Source organism: Mesoplodon bidens, assembly GCF_964165515.1.
Source record: "Mesoplodon bidens genome assembly, chromosome: 19".
In the NCBI taxonomy this organism is placed as follows: domain Eukaryota; kingdom Metazoa; phylum Chordata; class Mammalia; order Artiodactyla; family Ziphiidae; genus Mesoplodon; species Mesoplodon bidens.
In genome coordinates, this window is record NC_138179.1 from 6034609 (window position 1) to 6048981 (window position 14373).

The 14373-nt window shown below is 44.8% G+C and overlaps 1 protein-coding gene across 1 annotated transcript in view; it reads left to right on the forward strand.

The window, feature by feature from the left end:
* The window catches only part of YPEL2 (yippee like 2), a 66636-nt gene that overhangs the window by 43350 nt on the left and 8913 nt on the right, over positions 1-14373 (forward strand). Inside the window, exons 3-4 of the mRNA XM_081218687.1 lie at positions 13176-13219; positions 14234-14342. Coding sequence (XP_081074813.1) covers positions 13176-13219; positions 14234-14342 — 153 coding nt within the window. The remainder of the gene's footprint in view (positions 1-13175; positions 13220-14233; positions 14343-14373) is intronic.

Sequence of the window (14373 nt, forward strand, 5' to 3'; positions counted from 1 at the left end):
TTAGCCAGGACTTAGATAAGATAGCCCAGCCGATGAGCAGAAAAGCCCTTTTATGCAGACCAACAGGAAGTTTAAAAACACAAGAAAAGAGGTCTAACTCTGACTCAGAAATGTTCATTTACTGTGCAAGGCGTCTCCTCTCTTGAGAATATGGCCTCATGGGATATCCACCCTCGTAAGAAACCTCAGTCAACCTCCTCTTTTCACAGATGATACAACTCCCAGTTCAGGGAATCAGGGGTCTGCCTGAGGAAGTCATGCCGGTCAGAGGCAGATGATCTAGCCTTGCCTGGCACGGGTGGGAGGGGGTCAGCTCGATGTTCTGACCCAGTCGTGATCTGTTTCTAGAGGGAGTACTGAGAATCACCAGTGCCCAACTTTCGCACGTTGGCAAGCCCTTTATGCTCACATCTTTCTAACATTTGTATGCTCAAGTCTCTTTCATAAGAGCTCTTTGGCTGTGATTTCTTCAAGCCCTTTTAAATACCATTGTCTCTTCCTTCGTAACTATTTCAATAACTCTCTACTCCTAACTCAGCCCCGTCCCTGGGGGTATATGAATACAGAGGTTAAATGTAGATACATGCGAATACGCCACAGGTGGAAGGTCTAGTGCTGGACATCTGCCATGAGGGGTGGGGGAGAGCACAGCACCTGGCCTACTTCAGTTTGTATGTACAACCTGAAGCCCGACTGTTTAAGCAAGGCCTTGTGGGGTTTTTTTTGTTTTTTTTTTTTGCGGTATGCGGGCCTCTCCCTGTTGTGGCCTCTCCCGTTGCGGAGCACAGGCTCCGGACACGCAGGCTCAGCGGCCATGGCTCACGGGCTCAGCCGCTCGGCGGCATGTGGGATCTTCCCGGACCGGGGCATGAACCCGCGTCCCCTGCGTCGGCAGGCGGACTCCCAACCACTGCGCCACCAGGGAAGCCCCAAGGCCTTGTGTTTTGATTAGCATTTCCAGGAGAGGAAAGTGTTGAAAGTGTTTAGGGAACACCTAGTATGAAATGAAAAATCAGGTTAAAAACACGGTGGTTTTTAACTCCCCCAGTGAAGGGGGCCCGGGTTCGATCCCTGGTCAGGGAACTAGATCCCACATGCTGCAACTAAGAGTTCCTATGCTGCAGCTGAGGATCCTGCATGCCGCAACGAAGATCATGCGTGCCGCAACTAAGACCCAATGCAGCCAAATAAATAAATAAAACAAAGCAACAACAACAAAAAACACAGTGGTAGACTCAACGAGTGTGAAACCGTGCTGTGTGCAGGAAATTTGAAGGAGCTGGTAGAAGGAAGGATGCTACTGCTTCTCGAGGGCCTGGCGTATCGTATGCCAGGCACTTTACTATCTGTGAGGTGGGTGTTATTAGCCCATTTGACAGGTGAGGAACTTGAGAACAGAGAGGTGAATGTACCTAAGAGCATACAGTAGAGAAAGTGCCAGAACTGGGATTTGAATCTAGTTCATCTACTAAACTGGGAGAAGCTTAGCCCACAGAAGGAGACCTTGGTATGGGCAAGACAAAAGCTGTAAAGTTATTTGGCACCAAAGGATGTAAAGATGAAGGATTCAGGGAGCTCTCAGGAGTTGAGCTCGTAGAAGGAGTTCTGGTACTGTCAGAACGGCTGGCAGTGGAATGGGCTTCCCGAGGAGGCATTCCCTATCCCTGAAAGTATTTAAGCAGAGGTTTGGTAGAAATGTGGACAAGAGCTTTGCATCAGGTGTGTAACTGACCTTGGGGCTCCTCAAATTCCAGTGGCCTATGAAATTAAAACTGGATAAAGCCATAAGTATATTTTGTTTTGTTTTGAGATCCTCCACGCTACCCAACCTGCAATCCACTGCATGGGATTCCTGCAGACTGCAATTAGTTAAGTATTTCTCTTTTTGAAAACTCCCCAAAGCATTCTTCTGGGTTCTCTGCTCATTCTTTGCCATGAAGTCCAGGTGCCAAAAAAAAGGGGGGGAGATTTTAAAGGGCTTCTTTGCTTTAATTATTTTTTCCCACGTGTTTTGAAGTGAGAATCATTCATTCAGTAGTTAGCTGGGAAGGCTGTTTTCAGGTTAGGTTGCAGAGAACATTCTCTTGGTGGTCCTGTCAGCCTTAAGCATTATAAGTTTACAAATTAAATTTTATCCATTCACCCAAGAGTGACCAAGCTCTGGTGAAGTGATTCACCCTAACACAACTCATAGGAAGCTAATTGGTAGACCAGAATTCTAATTAATTTACAGTGGAGCAGATAATCCCGAAAGCTTGGACTGTGTGTTGTTATCTTCCTTGAAGGTAAACCCACTGAGCGAGAGAATTAAATTTAGGCAGTTGCTAAGTAAATATGGAGTCAGGGCAGAGGAAGGTGAATAGCCTAAGAGACTTTCATCAGTTCTGACAGCTTAATCCATCCTTCTTCTTCGAAGAGACACATTTTCCAAGTGAACACATTCTAGAAAAATCTTGACCTGGAGTCAGAAGCTGTAGTTTAAGTTCTGACCTTGACTTACAAGCTTTGTGAAACTGGGTAAGTCATTCAACAGCTCTGGACCTCAGATTCCTCCTCTGTTGGTTTGAAGGTTAATCAGTTAATATATGTGAAAGTGCTTTGTACGTTCTGAGGTCCTGTAAATGTGTCAGTATTAGTCTAATTCTGTTGAGCTCCTTTCTTTTAGGGAGTCATTTGGACAACACCCTTGTCATCCCATCTTCATTTTCCCCCTAGATTTTGGAGTCACACTGCCTGGGTCTCTGTCATGTATTTGTATTTGATGCTGGGCATATGTCTTAACCTCTCTTTGCCTTGCTTTCCTCATCTGTAAAATGGGAACGATGAAAGTACCTCCTTCATCAGATTGTTGAGAGGATTAAATTACTTGGTTTATGTAAAACAGTTTGAATCTGTCTGGCATATAGTAAGCACTATATAAATGTGAGCTGTGACTGTTGTTATTTCACCATTTCCAATTTATTTTAATGAGCCACCTCAATCTCATCTGTAAACTGCCTCCAATTTCACTGTAGTGATTGCTTGTTAGAAAATATTTAAAAGGCAATCCCCTCCATGGCATGTGGCTTTAGTCTTGGAGGAAAACCTTTTCTGGCCTTTTTGCCTGGATTGGGTTACAGGGGAAGACTTGCCTTGAGAGTCTGTAGGTTTTGCCCACTGACTTTGCAGAAATCCTTTGTAGTGTCAGGACATTTTCATTTGCCAATGGCCAGTTGCCTTTGGGAGCAGAAGTGTAGATTGAAACATAAATCCAGGAAATTGATTATGTTCTTCTTAGGTGTATTAACTTGCATTGTCTTCTTAACTTCAGCAGCTCATAGTGAATTGTTTTCAAAAGCCTGATGATTTTCAAAAGTTTCACACACATGATTTCATATAATCCCATAATAACCCTTTTTTAAAAAATCCTACCCCTATATTGCCCCTCCTCCCTCCCTCTCCCCACTGGTAACCACTAGGTTGTTCTCTGTATCTGTGAGTCTGCTGCTTTTTTGTTGTATTTGCTAGTTTGTTGTGTTTTTAAGATTCCACATATAAGTGATACACAGTATGTCTTTTTCTGTCTGACTTACTTCACTTAGAATAATACACTCCAAGTCCATCCATTTTGCTGCAAATGGCAAAATTTCATTCTTTTTTTACAGCTGAGTAGTATTCCATTGTGTATCTATATCACATCTTTTTTTTTTAACATCTTTATTGGAGTATAATTGCTTTACAATGGTGTGTTAGCTTCTGCTGTATAACAAAGTGAATCAGTTATACATATACATATGTTCCCATATCCCCTCCCTCTTGCATCTCCCTCCCACCCTCCCTATCCCACCCCTCTAGGTGGTCACAGAGCACCGAGCTGATCTCCCTGTGCTATGCAACTGCTTCCCACTAGCTGTCTATTTTACATCTGGTAGTGTATATATGTCCATGCCACTCTCTCACTTCGTCCCAGCTTACCCTTGCCCCTCCCCGTGTCCTCAAGTCCATTCTCTACGTTCGTGTCTTTATTCCTGTCCTGCCCCTAGGTTCTTCAGAACAATTTTTTTTTTTTTTAGATTCCATATGTATACCACATCTTCTTTATCCATTCATCTGTTGATGGACATTTAGGTTGCTTCCATACCTTGGCTATTGCAGGTAATGCTGCTATGAACATTGGGATGCAGGTATCTTTTCAAATTAGTGTTTTGGTTTTTTCAAATATATACCTGATGGTGGAAGTGGAAGGGCCTGGTGTTTTTTTTTTTAATCGATTTATTTATTCACTTAATTTTTTGTTCTTTGGCTGCATTGTGTCTTCGCTTGCATGTGGGTTTTCTCTAGTTGCTATGGGGGGGGCTACTCTTTGTTGTGGTGCGCAGGCTTCTCACTGCGGTGGCTTCTCTTGTTGCAGAGCACAGGCTCTAGGCGCACGGGCTTCAGTAGTTGTGGCTCACGGGCTTCAGTAGTTGGTGCTCGCAGACTCTAGCACGCAGGCTCAGTAGTTGTGGCGCACGGGCTTAGTCGCTCGGCGGCATGTGGGATCTTCCCAGACCAGGGCTCGAACCCATGTCCCCTGCATTGGCAGGCGGATTCTTAACCACTGCACCACCAGGGAAGCCTGGCCTGATGGTTTTGAGAGAAATTTGAGCTCCATTATTTCAGCCCTTAAAGGTTTTAGTTTTATATTTGAACTGCAAAGGACTCAGCTAGCTATTAACTGGCTGCCATTACATCCTGATTCCACCTGTTCACTCTCTAACTCAGAAGCCAGTCTCCCGGAACAGACATGTCAGCCTTTCTTCTGTAGAGGATGGGGCTTGTCTGATCATACGAATCCCCTGCTCTTTATCCCTGTGGAGAATGCCTGTTTTCCAGGCCTTCTCTATGGAGAACAGGAGGGAGTGCAGGTTGTTGAGAGCTGATGGCACCTGCTGAATTGAAAGGTCTGATCATTAAGTGACTTAAGTGACTTAGATACCGAAATCTCCACGTTTCAGCAATTAAATGTGGCCCCCAGGCCCCAGGCCCTACACCACCTTTTGTTTTTGCCATTCGGTTCCTTGCATAGTTTGCATCGTGTATGCTCCCATGCCCTTGGAATTTTATGACTCCACACAGCAGATATTTCCTCCTTTAGAGCCAGTCCTTTCCCTGCCCCTCCCTCCATCTGTTTCAGGAACGGGAGAGCGAGTTGAGATCTACCAAAGCTCAAAGGCAGCCAGAGAGGGCTGGAAGCAGCCATGCTTCTGCCCCGAGGCAACACACATGGCTTTTTACCCCATCTTGAGGTTTCTAGACAGATGTGTGAAAACTTGCTGTAAGCCATGGACACATACAAATGGCTTTGTTCTTTCCTAGTCTTTCCCGGTGACCTGTGTCCTAGTGTGGAAGTCATACAGAGTCAGGAAATTCTTCCCTTATAATTAACCCAAGTCTCTCTTATTTCCGTCTGTTTCCTCTTGTTCTTATTGCAGAGAAGATGGAAGAAATCCCCTTTAATCTTCTTTCCTCTTAGCTCACTGTTCAGTTTCTTTAAACTGCACCAGGTTCTCATTGTGGAAGTTTTCATCATTTTCATTGTTCTTTTTTTTTTTTTGCGGTACGCAGGCCTCTCACTGTTGTGGCCTCTCCCGTTGTGGAGCACAGGCTCCGGACGCGCAGGCTCAGCGGCCATGGCTCACGGGCCCAGCCGCTCCGCGGCATGTGGGATCCTCCCGGACCGGGGCACGAACCTGTGTCCCCTGCATCGGCAGGCGGACTCTCAACCACTGCGCCACCAGGGAAGCCCTCATTGTTCTTTATTACCACCCTTCCCACTTTCTCCATGTGCTTCCTCAAGGGTGAAATCCAAACAAGATCCAGTATTATTTTGCTTGGGTTTCAGCTCTTTGGAATGGAGCCTGTGGTTTACTTTGACCCTGAATAGCAAACTCCACCAGGCTTAACCATGGATGCAGAAAGGAATGAGAAAGGAAAAGGGACTGCCCTGACCTTCCCCAGCAAAATGTTGAGGTGGGGTATTTACCCAACACCCCAAGGCAGCAGTTTTTCAAATTCTCCATTGTATCTCTATCTAATACCTCTGTTACCTTCTCACTGAGATGGTACATAGTATAGCATATAGTACGTTGAGCAAATCCATAGAGACAGAAAGTAGGTCTGTGATTGCCAGGGACAGGGGAAATGGAAGGTGACTGGTAATGATGCAAGATTTCTTTTTGGAGTGTGAAAATGCTCTGGAATTAGATAGTGGTGTGGTTGCACAATCTTGTGAATATACCAAGAGCCCCTGAATTGTATACATTAAGAGTGACTTTTGGGACTTCTCTGGTGGCCCAGTGGTTAAGACTCTGAGCTCCCAATGCAGGGGGCCCGGGTTTGACCCCTGGTCAGGGAACTAAGATCCCACATACCACAACTAAGCCTGCGCTCCACAACTACTGAGCCTGTGTGCTCTAGAGCCCGCATGCCACAACTAGGGAAGCCTGCGTGCTGCAGTGAAGACCCAGCACAGCCATAATAAATAAATAAATAAATTTTTTAAAAAGGTAACTTTTATGGTAAGGTTCTATCTATCTATCATATCTTGAAGTTTATGAATTACCTCTTTCATATATAGTATCTCATTTATTTCTTATACAGATCTGGTGTGGGTGTAAATACTATATTATTGTGCCCATTTTACAGGTTTGGAAATTGAGTCTCAGAGAAATTAATTGGCTTGACCAAGTTAGTAACATAGCAAGTATATGGCCAAGCTGGGGCTCAAAGTCTGGCAGTCCTGCCTCTTCAAAGCCCATGTAATGAACACTGTGCCTATGGATGGTAGGTTGGAGAAGTAAGCACTAGGTGCTTTAAAAGACTCATATTATTACAAGTGGAAAGGATCATGGGGAGCTTCAGTTCCATCCCTACATTTTTATGGATATTGAGTTACAAAGAGTGGAAGAGTGGCCTTATGCCATAATACAGAGAAAGGGGGACACCAAAGTCACTGAAGAAAAGAAGTTTGAAGAACCAAATAGATTAGAGTCAACCTTTTCTTCTCTCTTCTCCAGGCTCCTGAAAAGGCCAAAAAGGAAAGGTAGGGAACTGATCTTTTTACTCTGCACTTTTGTTTACCTTGTTTTACTTCTTGTTCTCAACAACTTGGAAAATAGGCGTGGTTTCCATCTGCAGATGTAAAACATGTGGAAGCCGAGAGAGGCTAAATAATTCTCCCAAGGTCAAGTAGCTATTAAGTTGAAGTTGTAAAACCAGGGTCTTATCCTGAATTTCTGAGCCAAGATGAGATCCTCTTATCATATGAAGATATGCAAGGGCTTGTCTAGCTCCCAGATGTTACAGCTGAGTAGTCAGGTGGGCATCTGCTTCCTTCATCTCTGGGCACTTCCTGGGGCACATACTCGGTTGATAATGGTTGACGTTCCCAGAGAGAGGAGATTGAGAGGCTCTGCTTCATGCTAGGAGGACTTCATGCCTGAGCCTGTTCAAGTGAAGGAGGAACCCACATGTTTGCTCTGTTGCCACCTCCCCCCACAAGTATTCATTTTTTCAATGGTCCTCCTACTTTGAAAAGGAATTGCTGCCTTCCAGACTTTCAAAGGGGCCAGAAATCGGTGGTTTTGGCTACTAAACAGGAAACTCAAAGCCCTTTCCGTTCCTTTGAGCTGGCTGGAAGGGCTGGGCCTGGAACTATTACCTTCCTTTAAAGGACAGAAGAAAAGTTTTTGTATAATTTAAAAAACAAAAAAAAACCTTTTCTGGAGTCCTGAATACCAGCCTTCATTGATACACAACATGGAAAAGAGCTGCCTTGTTGCCTGGCAGTAATGACAGCAAACAAATGTGTCCAACAGTCTGTTTGGGATCTCCTGGTCTGAGATTCTGTTTGCTTCATTCTAATTGCTTCCTTCACTTCCTTTCAGTCTCCCCACCTTGGGTACCACCCTCACTCAAGGGAGCGCCAGACCGTGCCTCGTTGTGCCAGGCTGGGCTGGGCCCACAGGAGACAGCGACCCAGCCGGGCTATTCTTGTCTCTATTTGCAAGATGCCTGTTGTTCTCTGTGAATGTTTTTCTCATCATAAATGTTGGCTTGGCAGGGGCCCAGTGTGGAAGCCACGGTGGAAAAGCTTCCAGAATCCTGCCCCAGAGATTCAGCTGGTCCTGAGTGCCAGGCTGAGGAGACAGGCTCATAGGTACTGTCGCTGGGGAGGTACCTCTGTAGGTATTGCCTCCGAGACAGACCTGATTGGCTTCGGCACCCTTTGCAGAGTGTGGACCTCTGCCAGCACTCTCTCTCGAAGAATAGGCCTGGAGGAGGAACCGTGGTGGCCTTGTGAGGCGCCTCTGGGCCTGACTGGCAACTCTCTTCCCTGCCATGTGCCCTCCCCCACCCTACTCTCTAGGAATTCAAATCTGTGTCAGGCCAGAGAAAGTGACTCTCAGGCCCTGCCTGAAACAGATTGGAGCCCCCAGAACAGTGACCTCCAAACCTTTAAAATCACATACCCCTACCAGTAAAGTGTTTGAGCATGTATTCCTAATATGTCTACTTACTTATAAGTGGTATACATGTGTTGCTATGTAATACCTACATTATAAACAAATATTAGAAAATTTTAGTAATTTCTGTAATTTAAAAGGATGGAAGAAAAAATAAAACAATTGTAAATTTGCTTTTAATCTTATTTTGTTGAAGGTATATACGATTGAATATGCTCTCTTTTTAGGAAAAAAAAGAATCTTGGTTTATCACTTTGTGATTCAGTAATTCAGAGGTGTGTCCCTAGGAGAGTATACTTCTGTACTTCATTTTAACAGTTGCCCTTAATGAAAACTTCCTTACAAAGGTAGATTCAAATGGAACATTTGCATCCTTGAGCTTACAAAAATCATGATCCCCATTTTCCAACCCACCCACCAGTTATACAAAGGTTTTTGCTGAACTTTGTAGTTTAGAAAAGTACCTTTTAACGAGACTTCAAACTCCTCTGAAGCACTTTGTTTGGAATACTTTTAAATAGATCAGGAAATTTTTTACAATTCCTAATTGTACAAATATAGGAGTACGGTGTTCAGATATAGGAGAGTTTAGAGATGGCTTATTTTAAAATTTTTATTGGATTTCACCAACAAGAGTGATTTTACTGTATGTAAAATTAAAAATTAAAAAATCCAATGAGTTTTGACAAATGCATAGTCTTATGCACCGCTGAAATCAAGATAAGAAAATTCCAACTCCTGTGTTACCCCTATGTAGTCACACTTTCCCCTTACCTATAACCTTTGGCAACCAATGATCTTCTTAGCTAAAGCATTTCAGATTCATCCATGTTATGTGTATTTACATAGGTTTTCATTTCGTTTGAGTAATTGAAACTGCCAAACTCTTATCCAAATGGCTGTGCCATTTTGCAATGTCTGAATTCCAGTTGCTAGACATTCTTGAGTGCACTTAGTTTTGTCACTTAAAAATTTTTTTTGGACCATTTTAATATGTGTATAGTGATATCTTAATTATGTTTTTCAATTTGCATTCCCCTAATGACTAGTGATGTTGAGCATCTTTTCATGGGTCTGTTTCCCATCTGTTTATATTTGGTGAAGTCTGTTCAAATCTTTGCCCATTTTAAAATTGGGTTTCTTGTTTTATTATTGAATTTTGAGAGTTCTTTGTATATTTTAGATACAAGTCCTTTGTTAGACAAGTGATTTGTAGATATTTTCTCCCAGTCTATGGCTTATCTTTTCATTCTCTTAAAAGTGTTTTTTTTTTTTGTTTGTTTGTTTGTTTGTTTGTTTTGCAGTACATGGGCCTCTAACTGTTGTGGCCTCTCCCGTTGCGGAGCACAGGCTCCGGACGCGCAGGCTCAGCGGCCATGGCTCACAGGCCCAGCCGCTCCGCAGCATGTGGGATCCTCCCGGACCGGGACACGAACCCATGTCCCCGGCATCGGCAGGCGGACCCCTCAACCACTGCGCCACCTGGGAAGCCCTAAAAGTGTTTTTCAGAGCAAAAGTTTAAAATTTTGATGAAATTTAGCAGTTTTTTCTTTTATAAATTGTGTTCCTGGTGTAGCTTCTAAGAAATCTTTTCTAACGCAAGGCCACAAAGATTTTCTCCTGCATTTTCTTCTGAATATCCTCCATTTTAATTTTTGTACAGGCATATCAATTCTGAACTCCAAAGGTCATATAAAATGAAAACATTGCTAAATACTGTTTAGTGAAACTTTTTTTTAAAGATAAAATTAAATAGATAAAATTTCTAGTATTTTCCCCCTACCCTGAAGGATTGTCTTGTGTACCTTCTGGGGGGACTGCTGCCCTGAAAAGCTTTACAGTGCTACCTCTCTCCCTGCATTCCCATTGTGCCCAGCAGATAGCAGGTGATCTATGAGTCTTTGAGAAGTGAATGTCTTTTCCTGCCATAAATGGTGAAGCTGTGTTACTTCATGTTGTCATTTTCCAGTCTGCTTTCTTCTAGAATTTGTTTTCCCATAACCACCTTCTTCTAAGCTCTAACTTGAAGATCTTGATAGAAGTTTCCTCGAGGGTGGCACTCCCAATTATCCATAACGTAGGACCACAGAATTATAGGAGAATATAATTTTGGAGCTGGAAGGAGACTTGGAGGTCAACTAGTCCAAATCCCTTATTAAAATCAAACCAGGGCCTCCCTGGTGGCGCAGTGGTTGAGAGTCCGCCTGCCGATGCAGGGGATACGGGTTCGTGCCCCGGTCTGGGAGGATCCCATATGCCGCGGAGCGGCTGGGCCCGTGAGCCATGGCCGCTGGGCCTGCGCGTCCGGAGCCTGTGCTCCGCAACGGGGAGAGGCCACAACAGTGAGAGGCCCGCATACCGCAAAAAGAAAAAAAAAAAAAAAAAAAAAAAAAAATCAAACCAAAGATAAATTAACTCTGGTAAATTCACAGACTGGAATATGACTCAGCAATGAAAAGAGAATGAACTATTGATATATACAGCAAATAGATGAATCTTTAAAGAATTATGCTGTGTGAAAGAAGCCAGGCAAGAAACACTACATGCTGTATGATTTCATTTATTAAAAATTATGGAAAATACAAACTATAGTGACAGGAGGCAGTGGCTGCCTGAGGATGAGTGGGAAGAGAGTGAGGAGAGAAGAGATGGCCGGACCGAGGGATGTGAGGAACCTTCTGGATGTGACAAATAGTCCATAATATTGGTTGTGGTGATGATTCCACAGGTATATGCAGGTATCAAAACGCATCACATAGTACACTGTAAATATACACACTTTATTATTGTATGTCAGATATATACACCAATAAAGCCATTTAAAGAAAAAAAAAAGGAAATGAGAGGCAATTGACTCATGCAATAAATATTTTATAAATGATGCCAGATTCATGCTATGTGTTGTGGGTTCAGAGAGAGATTGAAGACATGGTTGATGCCTTCAGGGAGCTCACAATCTAGTGAGTGAGTTAGACAGAGAGACAGTTTAAATCCAGTATGCTAAGAGCTAAGAAAAAGGAACAGGCAGGGAACAAGAGGAGTCCAGTACATGGGTACCAATGGGTACCTCTTCCTGAGGAGGTCAGAGACAGCTTTACGAAAGAGAGGAAGCTGAGCTGAGGCTTAGGATGGGTCAAGTGGAGGAGCCTCCCCATCTCAGGGAAGATGGTGGTCAGAGTTGGTGAAATGCAAGTTCCAGGAATTGCAAGTGGTTCGGCCTGACTAGAGCAAAGGACACAGTGGGAAAGTAGCAAGAGAAGAGACTGCAGAGGTTGGTGGGACCAGATCGTGAAGCCTTTGCTATCCTGGCGGTGCTTGGATGTCTTGTGCTCCAAAGTTGAACTAACGGGTTGGCCAAATATAGGGTCTGTGTTGCTGGGACATTGTCTCATCCAAACACTTGGCATGGACTTCCAGGTTCCAGGTTTCGAGGCTGTGACTGACACTCCTATTCATGCTCAGTGCTAGCCTGGAGCTCTTACGTTCCCCGGAGATGTTTCAAGACCCAAAGGAAAGAGATCTGGTTTCAGCCTGAGCAGCAGCTGGGGAACATCTGCTTGCTCCTCAGCGCTGCACCTGGGAGCCAAGGCTTCTGGTACATTTGTATGTTGGAGGCAACCAACAATTTAGCTTCCCCAAAGGCAGTTTTTCCACAAGTCAAGAATCTTACCTTTCTCTCTGGCTGGCAGCACTGATCCCTAAAGTCCTGTGCTTCTGACAGCAGCTGTCTCATGGGCAGTGATCTGTGTCCTGTCTGGTTCTCTCCTACCCTTTGGTCATCTGGTAACCAGTCACCCATAGACTTCTCCAGCCACTGAATAGCAGAGGTCATGGGAGAGTCCTTTATTTGTTTGTTTGTTTATTTTAAGAGTGGTCTTCAGAGCAGACCAGGATGTTTAATTCAGGGTACAGTTGTCAGGCCACATTAAACATGCAGGCAGAAATGCAGTACATGGACGGCTCATGTCAGCCAGACGTTTCAGTGTAACCAGAGGAGGAAAACACGGATAGGGCCTGTGTTCATGGAAGCAGATGCCAAATCGCACGGCAAGCTCTGGCTCCTGTTCCCTGCCATCCTCCAGCCAGAAGAAAGAAGCTCCTCTTTCAGCTAGAAGTTAAAGTGGGATTACTGCTTAATGAGCATTCCTGTGATCTAGAGATGAAGTTGCTTACACCTCAAAAGGAGAGCTTTCGAGCTGCCCTTTAGGAGGATGGTAACTCTTCTAGCAGTTAGGATCTCCAAGAAAGCAAGACCTGTGCGAAGTGTGGGTTTGGTGGTTTATTCTTACCTTGGGGATTCTCTGCTGTCTTCTGCAGGGTTGAACCAAGAGTGCAAGCAGAGGTGCTTGTGCTGGTTTCCATGCCGTAGCCGACTTGAAAGCTGTGGGCAGTACAGGTGGCTGAAATCAAGTGGGTCCAGGAAAGGCCAGTGTGGATTAATGATATTTTCTTACCTGGGCTGGTGAAAACAGTCCGAGTGTGGGCTGACCCGGGCTCTGTAGCTCTGTTTATTCTGCCTTCTCCTCCTCCCACCATGCCATCTGCTAGCTGGAGGGTTAACTGGCTCGCTGCTCCCTTTTAGCCGTGTCAGCCCTGCAAGGTCAAATGATTGTTGTGCTTTGGGGCTGGTTTCCCGAATGGGTGGGTGAAATGGATCTCTAACTATCGATTTGTCTTCTTGCATTTCAGTCGTTCCAAGGAAGTCAAGGACGAGCATACCTCTTTAACTCAGTGTGAGTGTCTCTGAATGGTACATCCATTGTTCGGTGCAAATTTTGAGGGGTGGGGAAAAGCAACGCTCAGTGATAATTAAACAGTGGAACCTGTCCTCTCTGACACACACACACACACACACTCACACGGAGCGTTATTTACCACAAGTGGTAGCCAGTTATCCTTGGGGACTTTGGGGGGTGGCATCATCTTTGGCTAAAAATAATATAGTCACTACCCCCAGTAAGTACAGAGGGCTGTAGTCTCCTAGGGAAGAAGCTGAAGTGCTTCTGAGAGCTTCAACACGGGGAGGTCTCATAACTAGACCTGAGACGTGTCTCTGGGGAAGAGAAGGAGGGCGAACATAGGACGCCAGGATCTGCTGGAGGACTAAGGTTGGAGGAACCTTCATAAAGTGGAGTGAGTGAAGAGCCTCCATCCCTCCTACAGACGCACAGTCTGCCACAGCGCTCAGCCTTATGTACAGCTTTCTCTAGGAAAGCAAGCCTGATGAACTGTGAAAATGGAAATCTAGCGTGTTCAGTCTAAAATAATAGGTGCTCTCTGAAGGAGTCTATGTATTTGGTAGATGGGGCTCCCCCATCCTTGTGATCAGGACAGGACTGTGCCGTCATGACTGACATCTCTGGCTGCAGTCAGTCCTCAGGAAGCTCTGAGGACCTGTGCTCGTGGCTGTGGACTTCGGTGTGGTTGTCGGTTTGTCCCCTTAAATCACAAGGCTAAAAGCATTTGTTAGAAAAATTCTGAGCAAAGTCTCAACCATAAAAGACTTCTTCTAGTAGACTCATTGAATCAGAGCTTGCAGATCTGAAATGCATCTCAACGGAGACGTTTCCATGTGGCTACCTTTTGGGAGGTTATTCCTGGTTTCAGTTAGAGATGATGCTCTTCTCAGTGCTGGCTTCCCTTCAGGCAGCTGTACTCAGTTAATTTTTTGCTGGAAGTCCAGCTTGAACAACTGATGGTGAGCATGTGCCTGACGCCCCGCTCTCTCTCTCTGTCCCTTGGCACAGAGTTAACGTGGGCTGCGGGCCGGCAGAAGAGCGCGTGTTGCTAACAGGACTGCACGCCGTCGCAGACATTTACTGTGAAAACTGCAAAACCACTCTGGGCTGGAAATATGTAAGTACCAAGGAGTCTGACTGGTGGAGAG